General features: G+C 44.5%; 1 protein-coding gene across 1 annotated transcript in view; it reads left to right on the top strand.

Moving 5' to 3' along the window:
• The first annotated feature begins 951 nt into the window (after window positions 1-951).
• Window positions 952-26,778, top strand: part of UHRF2 (ubiquitin like with PHD and ring finger domains 2) — a 47,631-nt gene continuing 21,804 nt past the window's right edge. Inside the window, exons 1-4 of the mRNA XM_040988875.1 lie at window positions 952-1,413; window positions 7,678-7,908; window positions 12,114-12,373; window positions 24,484-24,702. Coding sequence (XP_040844809.1) covers window positions 1,261-1,413; window positions 7,678-7,908; window positions 12,114-12,373; window positions 24,484-24,702 — 863 coding nt within the window. The 5' untranslated portion in view covers window positions 952-1,260. The remainder of the gene's footprint in view (window positions 1,414-7,677; window positions 7,909-12,113; window positions 12,374-24,483; window positions 24,703-26,778) is intronic.

The raw sequence follows: 26,778 nt of genomic DNA, 5'->3' as shown, positions 1-26,778 counted from the left end.
CTACAGGGCTAAAGCTGCTTTGTGTGTGCGTGTGTGTGTGTGTGCGCCCTCTTTTCTTTCTTTAGAATCCACATTTTCATTTGTGAGAAGCCCCTTTTTCAGTCCCGCCGCCCTCACTGGGCCTTGTTTGGTGTCTTTCTTGGGAGGTTCCGAGATGTGTCCAACTCTGCCATCCTGTAGCCCCAGGCACACCTAACGTGCAGAAGCTCTGTAAAGGCAAAGAAAGCATCTTTTTTCTAGTGGAAGGGATGTCCGCCCAGGGGCCGGGCCCAGCAGGAACCCCGGGGTCAGGCATGGGGCCAGGGCCTCCATCTCCTCAGCCCAGCGGCGGGAAAACCCCGGAAGCTGGTTTCCGCGGGAAGGCGGGCGGGAAACGTCAGTCCACGAAGCAGCCATGTCTCCCTTCCGCCCGTCCTGCTGTCCGCTAGCTACTGGCCAGCCAGGCTGCCGGGCACGCGCTGTCCAGCGCTGGGCTGCTCCCATTTCCTTCTGCGTACTTTCTCGGAAACATATATAGGCCGCAGCCCGCCCGCGCCCGTCTCTTTCCATGAGTGTACATGTCAGGGTGGCCTCTTTGGGGTACGCTTTCGAGAACCATATCCGCCAGGTCCGCTAAGGCCGTCCCCCCCTCAAAAGCCTCCGGACTTCATTACAAAAGGGCACCCCGCGTGGGCGGCCATGGGCACCGCCCCCAAGCCCCCGAAGGGGAAAGAGGAGGCGGGCAGAGGCTGCGGGCCCAGGCGCCGGCGGCCTGGTGGCAAATAACGGCTCCGGCCAGCCCCGCCCTGCCGCCCCGCTCCTCCACACGCCCCGGCGGCGGCGTCGGTAACCATCACCCGCAGCCGCTTCCTCTAACGAGGCGGGGCCGCCCGGCAGGAATCTCGCGAGATCCAGCTTGGCGCCGTGACCTCCATGTGGGAGCCACAGCTCTCTAAGTAAACAGTCGGCGCGGCGCAGCTATGGCTGCTTCCGATTTGTGAGGCGGAGGCTGCGCTAGCGCCTCGGGGCTGGTTCCGTTTCCCTCCCTCCCTCCTCCGCGCTGCGGGGCCGGGTTCCACGGGGCTGTTGCAGCGGACGCCGGTCCGGGCCTGGGCTTCTTGAAGTCGTTCTCGCTCGCTCGCTCGCTCGCTCTCCTGCAGCGGAGATCCCGAGCCGCCCACCGGGCAAGCGGCTCCGGGCCGGTCACAGGGTGGGGAGACAAAGGGGACCCCCCACTCCGCCTTTTGCAAACACGCACCCCCCTTCTCTCCCGGGGCCGAGATGTGGATCCAGGTTCGCACCATCGACGGCTCCCAGACACGCACCATCGAGGACGTGTCTCGTAAAGCCACGATCGAGGAGCTGCGCGAGCGGGTGTGGGCGCTCTTCGACGTGCGGCCCGAGTGTCAGCGCCTCTTCTACCGGGGCAAGCAGGTGAGGCGCGCCCCCCGGGGAGCCCCCCACCCGGGGGTGGCGGTGGAGGGAGCGCCCCGACTCCTCCTCCCCCACCCCTATACTGCTCCCCACTGTCCCTCGCCGGCCTCCCCGCTGCTGCTCCCCACGGAGTGAGGGGCCCAGGTGCTTGGGCGGGTCGGGGGTTTGGTGTGCGATCCTTGCAGGGTGCACCTGCCCTCTCCCAAGCCCCCTGCCCACCGGATGGCAGGTACAGGCCAGCCTGGCTGGGTCGGAGGGTGCGAGGGCGCACCTCGTCCGAGGTGTTTGTTGTGGAGCAGCGGGATGCAGGCGCAGCCTCTCCAGGTCTCTAGGTTCCTCGCTTCCCGCGCTCCGTTCGGCAGAGCTGCTTGGGCACCCCACCTCCCCCACGAGGGTGGATGGGTGGGGAGGGCGGCCTGCTTCGGCGGCCATGCCACCGCGCGGGAGGGATGAGTTAACACCCCCCAGCGTTTTCTCCTTTACCTCCACCCAGCACCTGGCCAGCGCTGACACGGCCAGGGCCTCGCATTTCCGCGCGCTCTGCCGCGTCCCTAACTCCCTAAGTAGGAGGTGGAGAACTCATTGGTAGCTCTTCCAGGCACCAAACCCGTTAGCCCCCGCCTCCTCACTGTGGACGGATTTGCACACAGCGACGATTCCAAGGGCTTCCAGAATCATGTTTGGTCCTTCTCTCTCCCTCTACCACATCTGCAAAGTTCTTGCTGAGGTTAGAGCCCTGAGCCCAACGGGGGGCTCTTTGATGGTAACCTGGTTTGAGAACTTGCCCAGGGTAGTATAGAGCTGGAAAGGGGGGCTTGCTGTCCGTGCCCTCCAAGCGAGCTTTTGAGCTTTTGACCAGGCACTGCAGCATAGCCGGCAGTAACTTGGAAGGTTCAAAGGGATTTGGGCCTTGGGGTATTTGTGGATGGCTCTGATTAGCTGCGTGGTTGGTAGCCCTGGGCTAGGCCGGCCTGCCCCACAGGTTTCTTAGGCTGGACCCGCGCACACAGAACCGGCAGACTGTTTTGCCTTTGTCTTGGTTATGGTGGTTGTTCACTCAGGAAGAACTTGCCATCCCCCCGTCCTGTGTTTTGCATTCGGCGTGATTCGCTTAGATTCTCTCCAGGCAGGCTACTGCGGCAAAGCCTACCCCTCCACCACTGTCCAGAAAAGTCAGAATGCCAACCTACACCCTGGCCAGGAATTTGCTCTTCAAGAAATGTCGTAATCCCTTTGATCTGTTTGCAACCGGTTTTCTACTGTTGCCTTTGTGTGTCGGCGACTTGTAAAAACAGGTGGTCAATTTAGCTGTAAGCTTTGGAAACCTGCTGGTTAAACACCAGGAACCTGCTTCTTGGCATGGCTCAGGCGGCTGGCTGATCACTTTTTGCTTTAGGCCCCAGGTGAGGAGCCTGAAATCTTAATCTCCGGGAGCTTCTAGGACCCTCACTTAACTTTAGCACCAGAGATAAAAATAACGGATGCAAATCCTCTAAAGCCTCTGAAAATACCTGTGAAATTCGAATTATAACTATTAAAATGTCCCTGGCTCATCAGGAAATGGAGTTGAGTTAAATCAAGGGCAACAATGCCGACTTCCAGTAAACCAGGAAGCTTGTCCCAGAATCCTGGGGAAACGCTTGAGAATCATAACCCTTGTACCCTTCCCCCACGAGGGTCAGAGTAGCTCACCGGTTTGGTTTCTTCAGCTCCATGATCAGAGCAAAAGGGAAAAGGAATAGATCCGCGGTACGTGCCTCCAGCATGGAGACGGCAAAGGAGGAGTGTCACTAGCTGGCTTCACTTCCTGGAGGGCTGTGGCGCCCACGCAGCGTCACGGGGCTGCCTCTTCACAGGTGAAATGCCTTTATGCCGTTACAGAAAGGGACCGAGTCCTCGGGATGCTTTGCTACCACGTAGTGACACACGTCATCCATACAACCAGATCTGCAGGGCACCTGGCAGCTGCGGTGGCACTACCCTTCCCCCACTTACTGTTTTTATGATCTCTGCCTTTAATGTTTGGTGTGTATCCGTATCATTTGTGGATATTTGTTATAGAGCTTCACCTCACCGCACAATTGCACATGCGTAGTTGGAGTTTAACCCACAGCAGAGCTAATGGACATCAGTTTTGAAAATACATGTTGAAAGATGGTTTGTAGTCTCTTGTTGTTCGTAGTCCCTGGATGGGTGGGATTTGAGCATTAGCTTTTTTTTTTTAAAAAAGATTTATTTATTTTTATTGCAAAGTCAGATATACACAGAGGAGGAAAGACAGAGAGGAAGATCTTCCATATGATGATTCACTCCCCAAGAGGCTGCAACAGCCAGAGCTGAGCTGATGCAAAGCCAGGAGCTCAGAGCCTTTTCCAGGTCTCTCTTGCGGGTGCAGGGTCCCAAAGCTTTGGACCGTCTTCGACTGCTCTCCCAGGCCACAAGCAGGGAGCTGGATGGGAAGTGCGGCTGCTGGGATACGAACTGGCATCCATATGGGATCCCTGTGTGTGCAAGGCAAGGACTTTAGCCACTAGGCTATTGCACTGGGCACCAATCAGTTGCTTTTTGCTGGTAGCCTCACCTGAGGCCTGCTGAAGTAAAGCCTGTACTTATATCAAAAGCCCTTGGTGACCTGTATGCAAATTAAATTTTAAAAAAGATTTATTTATTTCTATTGGAAAGTCATATTTTATAGACAGAGGAGAGAGAGAGAGACAGACAGAGAAGGTTTACCATTCACTGGCTCATTCCCCCAGTGGCCCCAATGGCTAGATTTGAGCCAATCTGAAGCCAGGAGCCTCTTTTGGGTCTCCCATGTGGGTGCAGGGGCCCAAGGGCTTGACCCATCCTCCACTGCTTTCCCGGGCCACCAGCAGGGAGCTGGATCAGAAGTGGAGCAGCCGGTACACAAACCAACGCCTCGCCTGGTGAGCCATAGCACCAACCTCACAAATTAAATTTGAGAAACAGTGTGATCAACTCTGCCAGGTCCATCATGGAGATAGTTCAGGACTGTGAGTTCTGGTTATGGTAGGGTAATCTCATTTGGACATTGCTATGGGGAAAACTGAAATCAAGCACCTCCTTCTTACACTTGATCTTAGCCAGAAGGCTGAGAAGCGATTGCACCGTCTTTTAAAGGAAGAATGGTTTCGGTGGATCTGTACATCCTTTGAGAATCTAGAGCATGCATTATTTTGAAAGGATTCTCCCTTCCCCTCACCCCCCGCCGATTCTTTGTATCAGCACAGGGATGCTGCTAAAATAGATTGTGGATGTGAGGTGTGAATGGCAGCTAAAGGAAATCAGTAGGTGCCTTTTGTGCTAATATGTATTGTTTTTCCCCTGGAATTACAGCGGTGCATATGCCTAATAAGGCTTGTGTGTCTATAGGTTTATTTGTGACGTGGAAGGCATGCTATTGACTGTTGCCATGCAGCTCACATCCCTTGTCAGCAGTCCTTTGGGGGTGTCTTGCCCACTCTCTGCCTGCAGGCATTTGGTATTCGCTTTCTGCTTTTCTCTTGCAGGGCTGTTGCCTTGCTTCGTGACCTGGGGTGTCTTCTTTGAACCTAGTGAAAAGCCAGCAGTGCTTTCTGGCTAAACAAGGAAATACTGCATCCCCCTCTTCTTGTGTGGCGTTTCTCATTCACGTTTGAAACATTGATGGCTTGTAGTTCACACCTGAAATTCGTAGCTGTTTACGATTTCTAGCTGACCCATCCTTCTCCCAGCGTCATTTGAATAACAGATGACTTCTAATAAAAATAAGCAGCCCTAATAATAGCCCTATTTATATAAGAGCATATCTGCTTACTGACTTACACTTCTTGGGCCTGTTTAGACTAAACATGCTAACTTACCTATCAGGTGGCATCTAATTTAGTGTGAAGTTCTCCATCTTTAACAAATGTGAATACCTGTAACAGGTGGGACTGCGCTAGGTATGTTCTTTGGACCACCAGAATAAACACACTGACTGAGTACATTGATTTTTGAAGGATAGACTTGTGTTTCCCTTTGGTTGGTTTCTCAAATATGATTTTGCTGTGTCAAAGAACCGTGAACAATGACACTTGTTATAAATAGGATAGAAGCAGGGGCCGTGCTATGGCTCAACAGGTTAATAATCCTCTATGTAGGTGCTGGCATCCCATAAGGACATTGGTTCATGTCCTGGCAGCTCCAATTCTAATCCAGCTCCCTACTTATGGGAAGGCTGTGGGGGATGGCCTGATTCCTGGGGTCTCTGCACACATGGGGGAAGCCCAGAAGAAACTCCAGGCTCCTGGCTTTGGATTGGCTCAGCTCTGCTGTTGTGGCCACTTGGGGAATGAACCAATGGTTGGAAGATCTCTCGTGTGTCTCTCCTCCTCTCTGTACATCTGCATTGTTAAATAAAAAAAATTTTTTTTAAAGATTTATTTTTATTATTTTTTTATTAGAAAGGCGGATATACAGAGAGGAGAGACAGAGAGGAAGATCTTCCATCTGATGACTCACTCCCCAAGTGAGCGCAACGGGCCGATACTATGCCGCCCTGCCTGTGGCCCGGGAAAGCAGTCGAGGACAGCCCAAAGCTTTGGGAACCTGCACCCGTGTGGGAGAATTTTTTTTTTTTTAAGGAGAAAGTGCTGTTTAAGTCAGTCACGCTTCTGGGTAAATCGCTGTTGTGATCTTGAAGGTGTTGCGTTTTCCTGTTTCACTGTATCACATCAAGTAGCCAGCTAAGTTACATAAAGAAACAAATGGAAACAGTTTCCTAGGGCCTGCTGTAGCAAAGTTTATCAAAGCCCTGGGTGGCTTAAAATAACACAGGTATTGGCTCACAATTCCAGAGGCTAGAATTCAGCAGACCCATACTCTGGTAGCTTCGGGCAGGGTGGGAGTGGGGTGAGAGAGTCTGGGGAGAATTCCCTTTTCCTTCTGTATTTGCTGGAAATCCTGTTTCATGGCTGTTAGAATCACCGCAGTCATATGGCCACTGAGGCTAGACATCCTTCTCTGCCAGTCTTGAGGGGATATACAACACTGGCTTGAGGTTCATCTGAATGACTTCATTTTAGCTTAATTATCTCATTAGAGACCCCTGCCCCCCATCTTCAGAGTCACATTTTGAAGGCCTGGGAGTTAGGATTTAAACCAACAACCTTGGGTTGGTCATTCATTGGACATCCAGCTGGTAACAACTCAAGTTTGCACTTGGTTAGTTAAATGTATTTCTTCATTACCTCCCTGAAGATTGTGCTTACAAAAATAAGGTTTTATTCTGAGGTGCTCTGCATTATAATTTTAATGTATCTTTTGGCGTGTGTGTATGTATAATTACAGTTCTATGTACTATCTCAAAATGTGGGTGAGTTGTAGGGTAATTCTGTATTAATCCCGGGATATTTCATGGTATAGTTTGATAGTAATTATAGACAGATAATGTTGAGAATTTTAGCCAAATGGGATAGTGTGAATAGCAACGTATTCCTACCTTCCCCATCCTTCATGTGATTTAAAAAATAAATTAATGGGCCCAGTGTGATGGCCTAGTGGCGGTTCTCACCATGCATATGGTGCCGGGAACCCATATGGGCACTGATTCCTGTCTTGATGGCCCCACTTCCCATCCAGCTGCCTGTTTGTGTCCTGGGAAAGCAGTTGAGGACGGCCCGAGGCCTTGGCACCCTGCACCCCAGTGGGAGGCCCAGAAGAAGCTCCTGGCCCCTGGCTTCGGATGGGCTTAGCTCTGGCCATTGTGGCCACTTGGGGAGTGAATCAGTGGACAGAAGATCTTTCTCTTTCTCCTTCTCTCTGCAAATCTGCCTTTTCTATAAAAAAAAAACTAAAAAACATAAATAAATTAGCAACAAAGCTTAAAAGAAAGTGTTAGACTTAATAAAACAAAGTCCAGCTTGCTTTACATATCCTCTGTTCATTAAGATAAACAACTTGTTGAGAAATTACGTCTAGTTTAAAGTCTTTATGCTTCTGGGTCATGAGTTCACAACAGTTACCACACACACACACACACACACACACACACACACACACACACACACGGCTGGTGGTGTTCCCTGTAACTGATATGGAATGGTGTTAGGAATTCATCGGGGTCCAGAGAAGATGCTAATGCCAGAAACCATGAAACAACAGTGGTTTCAAGATCACTAAATGACAAGGCTATGAATTTTACTTTGATAGCTTGGCTTCTAGCTTGGACAACTGAAGATGTAATAAGAAAAGTGACAGAAGTATCTTTCTCTTTTTCCCTAGTTGGAGAATGGATACACTTTGTTTGACTATGATGTTGGACTGAATGATATTATTCAGCTGCTCGTTCGTCCAGTGTCTGATCTTCCCAGCACTTCCAAACAGACTGATGTGCAGGTCAAGCCCTGTACAACTCCACCCAAAACCAAGAAAATTCAAAGAGTGGCATCTTCCAGTCAGCCGTCCACCTCAGCCCGTGTCTGTCTCATCGATCCTGGCATTGGGCTTTACAAGGTACGTTGGCTTCTTCATGCTTGTTAGTTATGCGAATCTAGATTTCTGTTCTGTTCAGGATGTTGTGAATAAAGAAGCATTGATTGGCATTTGAAGGGAAGGGCTGTTACCATTTTGACTTTTAAGTGGTCATTTAGAACTTGCTGTGAAATAGGCACAAGAACGGAAACATGCATGTACAGTTAGAAAAACAATAAAGCCGAGACCTGTGTGATTCCAGCAAGGCGAAGTTGTGACCGGCGACCTTCTGCAAGCCTCCTGAGCCCTCCTTCCAGAACACGGCTCCTGCTCGACCGAGACCTTCCCTGCTGTGGTGGACCTGTGCCATCATTCAGTAGATTATTTGCGAAGATGCAAATGGGTTTTGAATCTGTGGGCAAATGAAACAGATCCACATATGTGGAAAGATTAAGAAGATTGATAAAGAACTCTGTTCAAAAAACAAAAACAAAATCCCTGACTTGGGTAGCTAACTGATGAATTGTTTTGAACCTGTGAAGAATAGCTACGCTGTTACTTCACTTGACTCACAGTATGAAGAAGGAAGGAAAGCTTCCTACTGATTTAGAAACCCAGTTGAACACTTCCTGAAGCAGGGCAAAATATGTGTCACCAACACTGAAGTAGGCCTCAGATTTACAAGCAGAATGATGACTGAATGTTGACATAATAACTTGATCGCCATGTGTTTTCAGGAAGTGTGGATGATTCATAATTGTGAAATGCTTTGTCAGAATTCATAGTATTAAAAAGTAAAAAAAAAAAAAAAAAAAAGAAATCCCGAATTTGAGATTTTTCTGCATCTCCCTAGAAGTTCGAGTCCAGCCGTAATTAACAAAAAGAAAACAGCTGGAATAGGTGAGGACTCAGTTGGCGTCTTGGGACCGGTGGGGACAAGCCAGAAACTTTCTTAATAAAGACGGAATCACACAAGAAAATCCAGTAAGATACTGCTGTGATTTTACGTCTTTCTGGAAATGTAGGCAGGCGAGTAAAATAAAGTGCGCACTGAGAAAATGCTGCAGGACATGAAGTGTCGGAGTTTCAAAGATAATACTGAGATATTAAGAGATATTAAGAGATTTTTTTTTTTTACATGTAGAAGAGAAAAAAAAATCGCAATAACAAAAGGTAGAATCTGTAAGTAAATGAAGACGTTCAAGTTAAAGCAGTGCCCTGGGTAGTGCCCACAACTCAGACCTAAGTTTTGGCCCTGGAAGCCCAACTTGCTGTTCTGTCTGTATGTTGATTTCATCCCTGTTTGGAATGTATGTTTTAGTTCTTGTTCTGTTGTTATCATTCCATGAATATTTGGATACCTAGCATATATTTATATTATGAGTTGAAGGCTAAACAAACAATGCTTTCCCTGCTTTTGTGCAACTTTTATTAGGTAATAACTTCGTAGCTAGACTGGAAATCATTTCAAAGCTGCTACTCTTTGTTTTAAATTAGCTTTAGATTTTTGTTTTCTGTATTTTACGTCTGAGTAATTAATACATCAAAATCTAACTAAATTGTTTCTGAGTAACTTAGAACTTTGGAAGTTTTTTTCCTTTAAATATTGACTTAAGCGTAGAGAGGAGATTACAGATCTCCCATTTCTTGGTTCACTCTTTGAATGCTTGCAATGGGCAGGGGTTGGCCAGGGCTAGGCCAGGCTGAGGCCTGGAACCAGGCATTCAGTCCTAGGAACTGAACTAGGAACTCCGTTACTGAGCCATGGTCCGTGTCTCCCAGGACTGGCTTTGAAAGCAAAGCTGGAATTGAAACCGGGGTACTGTGGTATGGACAGGAATATCTTACCCCTTAGGCCATAGAGGGTAATTTTTGCCTTTATCTAGAATTCTTGTCTATATCACTTTTGCTCTTATTAAGATTTTCTTCTAATAAATGTAGTGCTTTGTGTAATTAAGACTGCTCCTTTAGATGAGTGGAAAAAGTTTTGGATAAAATATGTTTTGTATGTTTTGGATTGTATGGATTTTACTTGCATGCACTTCTGGGACAAGTGAAATTGACTTTTTTCAAGGCGATACCTAATGTGTGAAAGGACTTGACCTTAGCTTTGATATACAGAGCTGGAATGTTTGTCTACAGAGCAAATAAGTGTTTAGAAATACATCCAGGAAGTGTTAGATCCCCAAATATTTGCTGTTACTATTTTATCTTAAAATTGTTCTTTCTTGCCCACCACGATTCATTTTTTTTTTTAATCAAATAATTGGATGAGGAAGAATGTTCTCCGTGGCCTTATCAGTTCTTATGTGTAGATTGCTTTTTATACGGAAAGCGGCCAACTGTGAACCCACATGCTCCAATCATACTTGCCTTATTTAACCCTGGAACGCCGAATCAATCCTCTGCCATAGTTCCGGGGGACTTTCTCCTAGGAAATGTTGTTTCGTTCAGTGGCATTCACCTTCCAATGTTGTTATTCAGTTACTTTGATAAATGGAAGAGCTCGGAGATACAGTTGAGACACCCTGCATAAATTATTTTTCCTCTTTCTTGTCTCTGCGCATTAGCCTCTAACCTTTTCACTGGTTACTTCAGTTCTTCTGTTTCCACTAGGTTACTTAGGATGCCATGGCAATGTCCTCGGTTTTATGCTAATTATACAGGTGTTAAGTATTTTTCTTCTGACCTGCCGTCAAAACCTAGGCTTTACAGAAGAGACTGAATTTCTGGCACTAGGTTTAACTCATTTAATATGGCCTCGTTTTGCATTTCTGTGTAATGCGCAAAATCTTTCAAGGTAGGAGCATTTTTGTCTCATTTTGTGTATCATTTTGAGTGGATTCACTGAGTTACAGGGATAGATAATAAAAATTGCTATTTTATTTTTTTAAAAGATGTATTTTATTTACTTGACAAGCAGAATCACAGATGGGGGGAGGCAGGAAGAGAAAGAGAGGGAGGAGGAGAGAGAGAAAAAGAGGTCTTTTATCTGCTGGTTTACTGCCCAAATGGCTGTAATGGTGGGGCTGGGCTAGGTCAAATCCAGGAGTTGGAGATTCCTCCAGGTCTCCCATATGGATATTGGGGCCCAAGCAGGCTGTAACCACTGCATTCCCAGGCACACTGGCTGGGAGCTGAATCAGACTTGGAGCAGACAACATTTCAACCTATCCACGTGGGCTGGCAGCACCACAACTGGCAGCTTAACTCATGTGCCACACACCTGCCAAGAGGAGTCGTTCTTGTTTCCAGCAATGGTCTTGGTTTACCCAGAGTACCGTACACTGTGAACCAGTAAATTCTCTGTGTGTGATGGTTAAGCAGTGGTAATGTATTCAGGTTGATTTAGGTATCTCTTAATTGTGTTGCCACTGTCGAGGTTTCCAGATATTAGATATCTGTTAGCTTGCTAGGCAAATTTAGTATTTTCTAACTTTAAAGTTCTGTTTTGGCAGAGACAGAAAGCAGGAGCTGGGTCGGTGCTGGAACCAGGGATGAGGAACTCAACTGATGTCTCTTGTGGGTGTCAGGAAGCCCCTTATTTGAGCTGTCTTGCTGTCTTCTTGGGTCTGCTTTGCAGGGAAGTTGGACTCAGGAGCTGAAATGGGACCCCGTTTACTTCAGTGCAGGATGTGACGTCTTAGCTAGGCCAAACACCTGCTCTCAAACTCAGTATTCCTTTGTACCTGGTAATGCCCATTGGCTGCCTTCTTCCTGTGTATATGCCACTCTGTGGGCAAATGTTGTTACCTTGTTTGAGCAGTGACCTAATACCTTTAAGTTTTGTCTATACTGCATCTGTCTGCTATGTCAGTTTGGTGGTTTGAAATCCTGTTTCTGTGTCTTTTTAGCAACTTGTTTTTCGGCTCATTGCTTTCCTTTGATGTTCTTGTTTTCCTTTCTTGTCGTGTCTATCAAGTAGCTACTTTGTAATCTGGCAAGGAAATAAGCTTCACCTCCGTGTATACCATCTGGCAGAACTGTAACTGACACTTGAAGTGGCCTTTCATACCTTCAAGGACGAAGTCTCTTGATGGGGTGAACTTGTATTGGTGTGTTATTTTTTTTTTCTTTTTTAAGGTGTTGTTTTTTTTAAAGGCTGACTATGCGTCTCTTGGTTGTTGTCCTCAAAGGGCCTTGACCTTTCAGACTAATGTCCTCAGATTTTTTTTCTACCTGCTTCCATTTCTTAACTCTCAATTCCTTGATGTACCTGTTTATTAACTCGTTTTAAACTTTTCCAGGTGAATGAACTGGTGGACGCCCGAGATGTCGGCCTGGGCGCCTGGTTTGAAGCACATATCCATAGTGTTACTAGGGCTTCTGATAGACATTCGCGGGGCAAAACTCCCCTGAAGAATGGCAGCTCTTGTAAAAGGACTAATGGAAGCGTAAACCATCATTCCAAAGAGAACACGAATAAGTCGGACAGTGCCCCGTCCACGTCTGCCTCAGACTCTGCTGCAGCTGCTGAAGGGGTTACCTACCACATCCAGTACGATGAGTAAGTGCTCCTGCCCCGGAGGACTGCGTTCACGTGTTTGTTCCTAGACGCAAAGCCTTCCTCTTCCGGATCCGTGTTTCTGAAGATCTTGTGTAAACCATTACATTATTGTTTGGTTTGCCGGCCGTGGCCCTAATCTACTGAACTGTGGGCCCTTGAACTTGGGGTCGCTTTGGTTCTGAAATAGTTTGTTTTCAGTGTCCCATACCTCTCTTAGTTTAGGATGCCCAGGTTTGCTGTTTGTCTCTTTCTCTATTGTATTCTGGTTTTTTTTTTTTTTTATTTTAAAGGCTTTTTTAGAAGGTATTTTATAACATGCAGTGCAAAAGCCATTAGAATGAGGTGGAAATATTTTTAACAACTTTCTTGAGATATACACACCTTACTCATTTGATTACTGTTCAGTGTGTTTTTGTAACATATTCACAGGTTTGTGCATTATCACAGGCTAATTTTAGAACATTTTTATCTCCCAGAAAAAAATGTCATACCCAATACTAGTCTCTTTTTAACCGTCTTCTCTTAACAAAATTTTGATTTTTAATATTTTGTTTTTTTATTTACTTGAAAGGCAAAATTTACAGAGAGAGGGGAATCTGCTGGCTTCCTCCTGAAGTGGCTGCATGCCAGCTCCAGGAGGCTAGACCATGCCAGCTCCAGGAGGCTAGACCATGCCAGATCCAGGAGCCGGGGGCTTCTTCCGGTGTCCCTCATGGGTGCAGAGGCTCGAGTAAAGAACCCAAACATCCTGGATTTTTTTTTTTCTTTTTCTTCTGCAAAATAATTCAAAAAGACTTCAGTGTCGGGTCAGATTTCCAAGGTTCTTAGGAATAGTCCAGTAGTAGATTCCTTGTAAAGGTGGTTGTTTTTGGGGGACTCTGTCTTCCCACTGTCACCTTTACTAAATAAAGCTTTCCTCCAAGGGGAAAAACAGTAGTAGACTTCTATATCTTTTCTTGGTATTTCTGGCGGTTGTGGCAAATATTCTAACAATGCTTATTACAAGTGAGGCATCCTGTCATTTGAAGGAGAGAATGACTGAATCAACGGCAGGGATGGTTATCAGCATCTGGTGTTGGCCAAGACTAACAATATTGATCAGTTTGAGCTAGGGTAGAAATAAAGTCGGAGGCAGGCTTTGTGGCATAGTGGGTTAAGCCACTACCTGCAGCACCAGCATCTCATAAGGGTCTGGGTTCCAGTCCTGGCTTTTTACTTCTAATCCAGATCCCTGCTAATGTGCCTGGAGAAGCAACAGGAGAGGGTCCAGTTGCTTGATCTCCTATACCCATGTGAGAGACCCAGGAGAAGCTTCTCATCTTGGCCTGGTGCAGCCCTGGTCATTTGGGGAGAGAATACCAGCACATGGAGGATCTCTCTCTCCGTCTCTGTCCCTCCCTTTCTCTCTCCATAACTTTGCCTTCCAAAAATCTAGCCCCCAAGAAGGCGGAGTTATGGACTGTTACTAAGTAGCCTCAGATAAAGGCTTTGTCAAGACAAGTTGCTGCAGTAGTTGAGTGACTTTATCCATGTGTCATCTGCTGTCAACACGTGCAGTGTTCAAAATCTTGATTGAATTTTATCACTCATAAATGGGAAAACAGTGAGAAAAACTCATCTCTAGGGCATGATTCTGACCAATTACAGAGTAACGTTTGATGAAAAATATGGGGCAGGGATAGGATAAGATCGGGCCAGCATTGTGGTATAAAGGGTAAAGCCACTTCTGTGATGCCAGCATCCCTTATGAGCACCAGTTCAAGTCCTGACTGCTCACTGCTAAGGCTGCTGGGAAACAGTGAAAGACGAATGGCTGCTTGGCTCCCTGCAAGCACACAGGGAAGCTGGAAGAAGCTTCTAGCGCTCGGCTTCGGCCTGGCATAGTTTTGGCTGTTGCAAGCATCTAGTAAGTGAACCAGCAGAGGAAGGATCAAGCTTGCTCACTCATTCTCTTTGTTTCTTCCCTTCCTCTCCTCCTTCCCTCCCTCTTCCTTTATAATTCTGCCTTTCAAAAAAAAAATAATAAAGAGGATAAGAAGTTTTAAACACACAGTGAACTAAGGATTATTAAATTTTATAATTTTAGGAGCTCTTAAAGTTTGGAGTGGGAGCATCAGTGCATAGGCCCAGAGCCCGAGTTTGGTGTACCAGAGCATGAAACATGGCACTTTTAGCACTTATTTACTTCTATTTTTTCAGAGGGTTATTAATTATTGTTATTAGAAAAGGAGATCAGATTTATGGAAAGGAGAGACAGAGAGAAAGATTTTTCATCTGCTGGTTCATTCCCCAAGTGGCCACAGCAGCCAGTGCTGAGCCAATCTGAAGCCAGGAGCCTCTTTCAGGTCTTTCATGCTGGTGCAAGGTCCCAAGGCTTTGGGCTGTCCACACCTGCTTTCTCAGGCCACAAGCATGGAGCTGGAAGGGAAATGGGACTGCTGGGACACAAACTGGTGTCCATATGGGATCCCGTGTGTGCAAGGTAAAGACTTTAGTCACTAGGCTATTTTGCTTGGCCAAGTTTTTTTCTTTTTTTTAAAGGCAGATTTACAGAGAGGACAGGTAGAAAGATCTTTTATCTGCTGGTTCACTCCCCAACTGGCCACAATGACTGGAGCTGAGCCCATCTGAAGCCAGGGGCCTCTTCTGGGTGTCCCACGCGAGTACAGAGTCCCAACGAGTTGGACCACCCTCTGCTGCTTTGCCAGGTCACAAGCAAGGAGCTGGGTGGGAAGCAGGGCAACTGGGGCATGAACCAGCTCTCATATGGGATCCCAGTGCCTGAAGTGGGGGAAGATTATCCAGTTGAGTCATTGCGCTGGGCCCTGGGCTTTAGTTTTTAAGGCCATAGGTTACCAAGCAACCACTTATTTGTATCTTCTTACTGCCAAGGATTTAATATGTACCTTTAGTTATTCTTGTGGGGCATTAGAAAATATAAGTAACATTGTTATTCAGTGAGCTGCTTTTTGGTGTCTCATTGGGAGATGTTGATTTGTAAAGCTTAACTGATGGCTTTAAGGAGAAAATCAAGCTGCAAGACACTTGATAGTTTCAAAAAGGGACACTCTGGCATATTGCTCCTCATTTGAGAAGAGGCATGCTTATAAAAGTTATTGTAAGATACTGTGTACACAAAGAGCATGCAGTTGTTTATGTAAGTTAAAGGAGTGATCATTTCTAGCTGTCAAGATTTTGCATAATAGCTGCTCTAGACCACAGCTGTGTCACTTGCACATACATGCCTATGTGCGGCTTTCTGTGTGAAGGATCTACAACTAGTGAGTGCTGTTTTTCAAATCGAGTAAGTTAAAGCACCGCTTTTAAGGCAGCATCGAGGCCGTTAGTGCCGTTGAAAGGCTGGAATAGAAGTGTCAGCATGTCACTCAGGACTTTGAGGACACTTTATGCTGAGCTGTATTTAAAAACTCATCTGGAAAACATTGTAACATAATGCTGCCTTCACTCCCAGCGTTCCCTGTGGTTTCTGGATGTATCCTCGGCCTGTGTTGCATGCTATTGAGTAACCTTAATTATGTCTCCTGCACATAGAAATCAATGAGCTAATTCTGAGTAAAATCAAATGGTAATCTTAGATGAAAAAGTAGCAAAACTGATTCTCTGGAAGTTATTGAAATAGTTGTCAGTTTTCTAAAGAGGGCACAAAAAAGGCTTGAGCAGTGTGAAATACTGTAACATCTGGAATTTGAAGGGCTAGAGACCAAGTCTAGAGAATTTTCTGGAATATGGTGTGACTTACAGGATCTTGAACAGATGGTAATCAAAGGAGCGTAGGAGTTAGACGTGCGTGTGACTTCATCATTACCCCTCCATGTGAGATCAGCTAGCACTTAGAAAAATGGCTCTACAGGTATCGGTTGGTTTGGCCCTTCCAACATCATGCGTTACCCCTTTCCGTTAGCGCTTCTCAGACATGTCAGGGAGCTTGCGGATCCTCCCAGGTCTAAGGTGTTTTCCATGCAGATTCCTGGTGCGATCCCGTCTCCACCCTGCTGTAGATTGCTTTGAACAGGACCCGGGAATCTGGCATTTTTCCCCAAAAAACATACCGCAGGAGCCTGTCCCGTCTACAGAGCAGTGATTCACTCAGCAGCGCTGCAGTCTAAATACTAAACTCAGAATTTGGTTTCAATTCCAGGTCTTTGGCTTATTGGTAAATTTTCCTGTTCTGTTTTATATCTTTCAGCTTTAATTTACTCATCTGTAAATATCCACTTAATATATGTTCTCTTTTCTAAGAACATTGAATATTACCCAGGAATAATAGAATAATCAAGTCAAACTTTCTGTTTTTTCTTTACTAATGAATAATTAGTAATCCAGATGATTTGGATGAATACTTTTAAACAGTACTTACAGGTGCTGTTCTTTGGCATGGGTATTTTTAAACCCAATTATGTTCCCACTTCTTTTTAAAAAGATTTATTTATTTATATTGAAAAGGCCAATTTACAGAAAAGAAAGATTTTCTGTCTACTGGTTCACTCCCTTGTGACCACAACAGCTGGAGCTGAGCCAATCTGAAGCCAGGAGCAGGAGCTTCTTCTGGGTCCCCCGTGTGGGTAAGAGTCCCAAGACTTTGGGCCATCCTCTAGTTCCAGTGTGGCCCGTGCTCCCAGGGTTCTGCCCAGGTGGTTTCGATAGTTCTGAAATGTTGTCAATCTCGCTGGTCCAAGGATGAGGGGCCTAATAGAGGTTTTTGTCGGGTTCAAATTCTGATTTTTGTTTTTTTAAGAAAAGACTGCTCGGGAGTCTTTTGCAAAGTATCAGGAGACATAGCTCGTCTTCTGTGTTTTGTTTTCTTTATGATAACTTGGTGTTGTCAGCCTGAACCATATATACTAAAACTTAGTACCAGTTTATGGTGGTTTTAAGCCATGGTGAGATACATTATTTTATTACGTGTCATAAACATGGTGATTCCCTCATTCTCATATTTCTTCATTTTTAGATGTAATTTTTGTATAACTAATACAAAATACAAGGTAATCTGATTCTTCAGCTATTTTAACTTTTTTATTTTTTGAAGACTTACTTGTTTTACTTGAAAGGCATATTTTAAAAAATTATTTATTTCTATTGCAAAGTTAGATATACAGAGAGGAGGAGGGGCAGAGACAGAGAGGAAGATCTTCCCATCACTGATTCACTCACCAAGTGGCACAAAGGCTAGAGCTGAGCCAATCAGGAGCCAGGAGCCTCTTCCGGGTTTGCCACGCAGGTGCAGGGTCCCAAGGCTTTAGGACATCCTTGACTGCTTTCCCAGGCCATACGCAAGAAGCTAGATGAGAAGCAGGGATGCTGGAGTAAGAACTGGAGTCCATATGGGATCCCAGCGCATTCAAGGCGAGGACTTGAGCCACTAGGCTACCGTGCCAGGCCCTGAAAGGCAGATTTTTCCAGAAAGAGTAGAGAAAGTCTTCTGTCCACTGGGCCAGAGCTAAGCCTATCCAAAGCCAGGAGTCAGGAGTTTCCCCTAGGTCTCCTACATGGGTGCAGGGTCCCAAGGATCTGAGCCATCCTGTACTGCTTCCCCTGGCTGTAAGCAGAGAGGCCAATAAGAAGCAGAGCAGCCTGGACACGGAGCAGTGTCCCCATGGGATGCCAACATAGAGAGTGGAGGATTAGCAGGCTGTGCCACAGTTTTCGTTTTCAGAGTTTCCTAACACCCTCAGAGGTTGAACAGTGAGATTTTTACTTAAGTAGTAAGAACTTACAATGAGTATTAACACTTGTTGTAATCCGGCTCAGTCAGCTTTTCTGGTTCCCAGATTTACCCGTGTCTAATTTATGGCCCCGTCATTTTTGAGTGTTTCTCTGTGTTACGTTCTGCAGGATGAGCCCGTCCTGGCTTCAGACACTGCCTCGAGGGAGCCCGCGTCACTGTTACTCAGCAGTAGTATTTGTGGTGCTTAGTTGGAGATTCTCATGGTTATTTCTTTTGTGTTTCTTGGTCTATTCATTGGGCAGAGCTAAGAAACACTTAAACACGTCTTGAGGTTTAAATTTAAAGGATTATTCTTTAATCTCCTTGATCTTATTATATGCTGGAAGTCATGGTTCTTGAAAGTATTATCATTGATTGCTTTACCCTCCTCATATGGTAGTTGTCAGACTAACTACTAATATTATTATAAGCAATGTGGTTACCGAAGCTTTTAAAAAAAAGTGTATTCTTGGGGAATACATCACTTGGGTTTTTATGGTGTGTTCTGCCTTTCAAATAAATAAAATAAATCTGTTTTAAAGCCAGACAATAAAATTAAATGTCATACAGTTCCGTGGTTGAATTTCTAAATCCAGGAACACTACGAGCTCCTGTCCTAGTAAAATTTGTATTTACACAAACACAATATACTTGATAGAAAATAAGATAGCACACATTTTGTGTGTGCTTTGTTCTTTGGAGTCGATATGTCCCAGAGGTCATTCCATAGCGTATATTCCCTACTGCTTTTTTTTTAAGTATGACTATAATATTCCATTATATGATGTTAGCATGTTATCTTAAATGGTTTCCTATTGTGAACATTTGAGTGTTTCTGGTCCTTGCACTACAAATAATGCATCTTTTAGAAGTAATGTGTCATGTTTGGGATGGATGACTGGGAGTAAATTTTCCGAGTCTAAAGGAATGTGTAGAAGCGATCCTACAATGTCAGGATACACTTGAATAGCAGAATGACGGCTTAGGACTGTTTATGAAGGACTATACGACTGTAACAATATCGGAGGGATTGGGGCGGTGGACGGAGAAGAGGTTTGGGGAGGGCGGAAGGGAAATCCCAGAGCCTGTGAAACTGAATCATGAAGTAATTAGATATATACACTGCTTACTGCCAGATGCCCTCCTGGGAGAGAGCCATCCCTGTTTACATATTCCTGTCTGCAGTGCCTGAGAGCACCTGTTTTCCCTAGCCTGTCAGCTTCATGAAATATTTTAAGGAGGTCAATATTTTAATATCTTCACTTTGACATAATATGCTAAAGTATGATGCTGAAGATGTGTGGGGCTTTGGCATAAACTTAGAAATTGAGATCTTAACTAAGTGGATAGAATTATATTAAAGAGGTATTAACACAACAGAAGAGAAATGGAACCAAAAAAAAGGTGTTAACAGAATATTTTAAAGAGGACTTAGAGTGAATGAAAGCTTAAAGAGAGGAACCGGGGTTAGCTCATTGAAGTCTGAGAGAATCAAAGTTCTCTTCCAGTCAATGCTGAGTGCCAGCAGATGGAGGAATTCAGTTTTGACTTCTTTGGAGTGCAGTTGAATTTCGTGAATCTGGAAAGTTAGGCTGGGAGTGGAGTGTTTACAGCATCACTATATAGGTGAGGAGATACGGGTAGTCAGAGATGCCCGGGAAAGGAATAATACTAGAGAATAGCTGGGCCCTTGACGTGGTCTGGACTTTGAGTCATTGTAAGATAGCACTTCTGTATCAGTATTGCAATTGACTTAACATCTCTCTGTCTAGAGTTGGAACTTGCGTATCTCGCTTTCATGACTTCCTGTTCGGAGTTACTACTTACTTATGTGTGCACAGAGAGAATACATACATAGAATCTACATAATTCTATTCGGAAGTTGTACCATTTTAGTTCTGGTACATACACTGTTTTAAAATCTGTTGTTCTGATATAGGAAATGATTTATTTTGCCTAACCTGTATAAACATATTATAATATGCAATTTTAAAAATTTTTGCAGGTATTCTGTTTCTTAAAAACAAGTTCATCTGGATATCTAACTTTGCTAAACACAGGAAAATAGAGAAGTTCTTAGTATTGAAATGTTTTTAATATATGATTTTGGTATCATGCAGAATGATGGTACCAAACTCATTTTACAGAAAAGAATCTCATCTAAAATAAGTTTTCTGTCTTATATCCCCCTATGAATATTGACGTAAAAAATGAATTTACAACTTTAGAATCAGAAAAGCTCTGAAAGACCTAGTTAATGTTCCCATTTTAAAGAAAAAAGATTTATTTGTCCTTTTTTGAAAAGCAGATTTGCAGAGAGGAGAGACAAAGAGAGAGAACTTTGATCTCTGCCTGAAGAGCTTTCATCTTTCACTGCCTAAATGGCCACAATAGCGAGAGCTGGACCAATCCGAAGCCAGGAGCCAGGAGCTCCCTCTGAGTCTCCAGTGTGGGCACAGGCGCCCGAGGACACGAGCCACTGCTCTCCCAGTTTGTAAGCAGGGAGCTGGGTGAGAATTGGAGCAGCTGGGGCTCAAACCAGCAGCCATTTGAAATGCTGGTGCTAACAGGCAAGGATTGTTCAACGACGGTGCTGACCTTATCACGTTCTCATAGGTTTAGAAACATGCACGTTGTTCTTCTGACCAAATCTTACCCAGCGGTGGATTGGAGACTTCTGAATTTAGTTTTGATCATTAAAAATGCAAGTGAAACAGAAGGGAAAGAATGGGATTGTGGACATGACTTGGGATTTCCCAGGGTCCTTCTTTGGTTTGATTTCTCTGTAGTAATAACAAAATATTAACTACAAAGATTCACTTACTTCATCATGTACTTGTTTAAACACTTTAAAGGTTTTCTAGTTTTAGTTTTCAAAATTAAAGTATAAGGTTCATTTATACTTGTATTTTACAGTTGAGGAATAGCCAGAGGTTTAGTAACTGCCAGTTTTTGTATATGATATACAGTATTTGTATATTATATCTCTATTATACATATTAGAAAGAAGCTACCTTGGGGGTCTAAACCTAGGAAGGCTAAAAATAGACACCAATGCAATGAAAGAGATTCAAGCCTTGTCACATGAGTTGAAGAAGATGCTTTTGGTTGGGCTGGCACCTTGGTGTAGTAGGTTAAGTCTCTGCTTGTGACACTGGCATCCCACATGGGTGCCTGTTAGAGCCCTGGCTGCTCCCAGCCAGCAAGTCCCGTACCCATGTGGGAGACCCGGAGGAGGCTCCTGGCTCCTATCTTTGGACTGGGCCAGCTCCAGCTGTTGTAATTATTTAGGGAATGAATCAATGAACGGAAGTTCTCTCTCATTTTCTTCTTTTCTATCTGTAACTGCTCTTCAAACAGAGTGAAATCCAATAGAATAAAATAAAAGATCTTAGGGAAAAAAAAGTTTTCGATGGGGCCGGTGTGGTATAGTGGATTAAGCTGCTGCTGTGATGTGTCCAAGTGCTGGTTAGAGTCCCATTGCACGACTTTCAGTCAGCTCATCTGGGAAGGCAGCGGGGGCTGGCTCAGACACTCGAGCCCCTGCCAGCCGGTGGGGAGATCTGGCTGGGGTCTGGGTTCCTGTCTTTGGCCTGGCACAGCCGCAGCTAATGGGGCCACTTGGGGAGTGATTCAGTTCCCTTCAAACACACATGAATGGATAAAATAAAAGAGTTTTTTTTTTTTCAGAAGAGAATATGATTGAGGGCAGTATTTTTCGAATGCTGTGTTATATGTTGTAGTGAGAGTATATATTTCTTCATGAAACTAAGGCGTAGCATGGGTTCCCAAAGCTAACTTTTGATCTAGCGTTGTGTACTTTTCCTTTCCCATTTTAGAACTGTATATAAGAGAGTGACGGCTCAGACCAGACCTGCCCTCACTGACTGGCAGAGGCGGGTTGGTTGTTTGGAAAGCTGGCTGAAGTGAATTACGGTATTGAGATTGTAAATGTACCAGAGACTCTGACGCCCTTGCCAGCCTGGGGATTTTTCCCTCCAGTCAACTAGGACTTGGTTAAGATGGGTGCTTAACTAGAGAGCCCACATAGAATTAAGATCTGTTCATTCTGGGTCTGGCACGGTAGCCTAGTGGCTAAAGGCCTCCCCTTGCATGTGCCAGGATCCCATATTATTAGTTCTAAACCCGGCAGCCCCGCTTCCCACCCAGCTCCCTGCTTGTGGCCTGAGAAAGCAGTCAAAGGCAGCCCAAGGCCTTGGGACCCTGGACCCCTGTGGGAGACCCTGAAGAGGCTCCTGGCTTCATATCAGCTCAGCTCTGGCCATTGCTGACACTTGGGATATGAATCAGCACACAGGAGATCTTCCTCTCTCCCTCTCCTCTGTATAACTCACTTAAAAAAGAATTTAAGATCTGTTTATTCTAAGTGAATTAGCTATGTTTTGAAAGTTCTAAGCTTGTATAGTTCTGCTTAATTCAAACAAAAACAACTACCCACTGGAGCTGCTTCCAACTTTTCATTTTCATTTTGACTAAATCATTCTTAGTTGTCCAAGGATTAGAAGTTTCTTCTTCCCTTATTTTCTGTCTTTTCACAGTTAATTCTTTTCTTTTTTAAAAATTTATTTATTTATTTATTTTTAATTGGAAAGGCAGTTTTACAGAGAGAAGGAGAGACAAAGAGAAAGATCTTTCATCTGCTGCTTCAATCTCCAAGTGGTTGCAATGGCCAGAGCTGAGCCAAGCTGAAACCAGGAGCTAGGAGCTTCTTCCAGGTCTCCCACATGGTGCAGGATCCTAAGGCCTTGGGCCGTCCTCGACTGCTTTCCCAGGCCACAGGCAGGGAGCTGGATGGGAAGTGGGGCCAGCAGGATTAGAACCAGCGTCCATATGAGATCCCAGCATGCAAGGTGAGGACTTTAGACTATCACACCAGGCCCCAGTTATTTATTTTTATATTCCTATTACATGGTATGTCCTCAAACTGGAATGTGCATTAGAATTACTAAGAAGATTTGTTAAGATGGACTGCTGGACCTCATTTCAAGAATCACTGACTCCGGATGTGGAACAGAGTGACCAGAACAGATTTCTGGCAAATCCCAGCATGATGGTTAGGGGACCACTCTTCCCGAATCATTGCTCAGTCGTCTGGCCTATCTCAGTGTATACTGGGGTGTTTTTGTTGTTGTGGGGACCGATCCAGAAGAAGCCAGGAGCCAGGAACTCCAGCCTGGCCTCTCCCATGAGACGCAGGGACTGAGTTGAGCCCATCATCTGCTGCCTCTCAGGGTGCTCAATAACTGCACCCCGCATCAGGCTCCAAATGGGGTGGGGCTCAAACCTAGGCGCTCTGCCTATTACGGGAGGCAGGAATCAGCTTAACCCACATGCTGCAACACCTCTCCCAGAGTAAGTGTTAAGAGCAGGAACCAGATGTTTTTTAATCCTTTGTCCCTCTACTACAAAACCAAAACAAGACAGCGACAACAACAGACTGTAAAGGTGGCAGTTGTGAATGTAGTGAGAGCCAGTGTGGACTGTTAAATTGTTAATGTTTCGCCTGATCACCCAGAAGTTAGATTTATTTTCTTTAGATTTGTTCAGATCTAAACTTGAACTGAACCTAAATCTTTGGAAAAACCAAGGTTCTGCTAGAATTTTCTTACATGAATCTGTCTTCTGATAAATACAAAACTTGGGGTTTGTTTCATGTTGCTAGGTAGCTGGCTGTGTAAAAAGTAAAATCTTTCTCTTTCTGGGAAAATGAAGGACATTGGAACATGGTGGTTTCATGTTCTTATTGTGCATAAAGCAAGTGGCAGAGTCTAATACATTTGTTACAAGGTCACGGAGAAGGTAACGTCCATTCCCCTGAAGATGGCTCTTAATCTTGGATTTAAGAAAAATGTGGGGCAAAAGTTTATGTTTCTACTCTTCTATTTTCTACCCCTTCAAACTTAGCGGTGAATAACATTACCAAGAATTGTTTTAGTTTGGGAAATAAAATCATGCATGTGTATCATCCAGTGTCACCAAGCAGAATATACAGTCTTTTATGCTGAGTGTCCGGATTACAGTAGTAATAGCAGCCTGAATAGGTATGTGACATATACTGAGTTCCAGAGAAGTAACCTCTAGCTCCCTTGGCGATGGCGCTCCCCAACACGAGGTGAACATTTGCCCTACGTGGGGCAAGACATGCAGAAGAGTGCATCGCCAAGCCCGGTGGGGTGGAGGGAGTGCGCATGCTCCAGTTACAGAGTACCAGTGAGAGGCCAAGAGGAAGTCCTTGTTACATCTCTGTGTGATGATGTTGAAACCTGACAATTAAGGAGAACGTTAGGGTTTACCTATACACTGCATTTAAGTTGTCTTGATGATAATAAGCTGTATCCTGTGGTTCTTTCTCTCTCCTCAGATATCCAGAAAGTGGTATCCTAGAAATGAATGTAAAGGATCTTCGACCACGCGCTAGAACCATTTTAAAGTGGAGTGAACTAAATGTTGGTGATGTGGTAATGGTTAATTATAATGTAGAAAATCCAGGAATAAGAGGTTTTTGGTTTGATGCAGAAATTACAACATTGAAGACAATCTCAAGGACCAAAAAAGAACTTCGTGTGAAAATTTTCTTGGGGTAAGGCTCTCCTCGCTGATGCCATTGAATCAATAAGTCAAGGAATGTGGGTTTCTGGCATTGGGCACATGTCATGTTATCATTAAAAAAAAATAAAGATGGCTTTTAGGAAAGGTGAAATCACCATACAATAGAATATTTTTATAAATTCTTGGGAATGTTTAAAAAGTAAGAATAGCTTAATTCTTTACTCACATTTGGAGACATTTCAAAGAATCTTGGAAGTAACTGAGTATATTTTTAGAGAAATTGTTACTTACAAAAATTCTCATGGGCCGAAGTATCAGACTGGGGCATTTTATTAGCAACGGTTAGGGGTCTTTGTTGATTTTCTCTCCAGAGGAGCTTTCTCCTTCACTCTTCCTTCTCTGCTCACCTGGTCCCTTCACAAATAAACTTCTCTGTCTGCAAAAAAAAAAAATTTTTTTTTAATTTTATAGCAGGAGAATTTAACCTTACTAAAACTGTGTGTTTGTTTTATAATGTCACTGTAATAGGATTTCATTGATTTTCCAAATTGTTTCATACGTATTGATCATGAAATACTTTGTTATGTCCTTATTCCTGAAAACACCACTCTTCTCACACAGTGCATATCAGATGTCCATAGCATGTCGGACCTCAGAGTTCACTGTGTTCAACCACAGTGACCTGCTAGTGTTGCTTCATCATGCAAATATACCCTTGCCTCTATGCCAGCAGTCTTGGTGTCCCCTCCGCCTGGAGCCACAGACATCACCTGGCTCAGTGTGTTCCACTTCTTTGCTCCACTGTCCCTTCACATTGGCTGTTCCTTTTTCTTTCTTTCTTTCTTTTTTTTTTCTTTTGAGATATATTTTTTATTGGAAAGTCAGATGTACAAAGAGAAAGAGAGGCAGAGAAAGATCTTGTGTCCACCGATTCACTCCCCAAGTGGCTGCAATGGCTGGAGCTGAACTGTCCAAAGCCAGGAGCTTTTTCTGGGTCTCCCTTGTGGGTGCAGAGTCTTAAGGCTTCCCAGGCCACAAGCAGGTTGCTAGATGGGAATTGAAACAGCTGGGACATGAACTGGCACTTGTTTGGGATCCTGGCAAGTATAAGGCAATGATTTAGCCAATGAGCTATCACGCTGGACCCAGAGTGACCTTTCTTGATTACCATGTGTAAAACCACACATTCAGATACCAGGCCAAGTTACCTGAACTCACCTTTACTTTTTGATTTTCTCTTTCCTTCACAGTATGTGCTTTCTAGGCTTTAATTTCTCTCAATCTACTTGCATTTTTCTGATTGCTGTTAACTACCAAAAATTAGTGGCTTAAACCGTAAAACATTTTTTTTTAGTTCTGTAGATCTAAGAAGTAAAAAGTGAGTTTGAATCTCACTGGACTAAAACCAGGAGTTATCAGCAGAGGTATGTTCTTATATGGAGCCTCTTGGGACGGTTCTGCCTGCCGTTTTCCCCAGCTGTTAAATGTCTTCCATGTCACCTGCTCCCTGTTTCCTCCATCTGTATAAGCAGCCATGTCGCATCCTTTGAGACCCCTTCAGATCCTCTTCTGCTCCTCTTTGACTTCAGTTTCTTAATAAAGCCAAGTCTTGAGCACTAGATGTTGTTAATATGATAGAACCTAACAGGTTCCAAAAAAATGTTTATTTACAAAACCAGTTATTGAGTCAAGAGTTTTTTTTTTTTAGCTCTACTGTGGATCTAGCCACCAACGTATGAGAGATACAGATGACAAAAAAGATACATGTTTTTTACATTTTGTGGATGCAAAAGTCAACTCTGGATATATATATTTTTTTATGTTTTTGTGGATAGAAAAGTCAACTCTGAGAAACTGTATTGCATTAGAATTCTTTCACAAATTGCATAGAAGAGAAAAGTGTAGGATGTACAAATTAGAAACTTTAAAACACAGGCAGAGCCACCATATCCTCAGGGAGGTTACAAAAGTGAAGAAAGCTGAGGTAACCCAACTCCTGGGAGGCGATACAGAAGTTGGCATTGGGAGGGCACATATCAAAAGCTTCATAGGAGGCTGGCTTTGCCACCTTCTGGGGATTGGCAAGGGTGCGCCCTTTGTCACTGGC

The sequence above is a fragment of the Ochotona curzoniae genome, unplaced genomic scaffold, assembly GCF_017591425.1.
Source record: "Ochotona curzoniae isolate NIBS_2020 unplaced genomic scaffold, NIBS_Ocur_1.0 contig_50, whole genome shotgun sequence".
Lineage (NCBI taxonomy): Eukaryota > Metazoa > Chordata > Mammalia > Lagomorpha > Ochotonidae > Ochotona > Ochotona curzoniae.
Note: the sequence above shows the minus strand (reverse complement) of the source record. Positions and strands in the feature narration are given on the sequence as shown.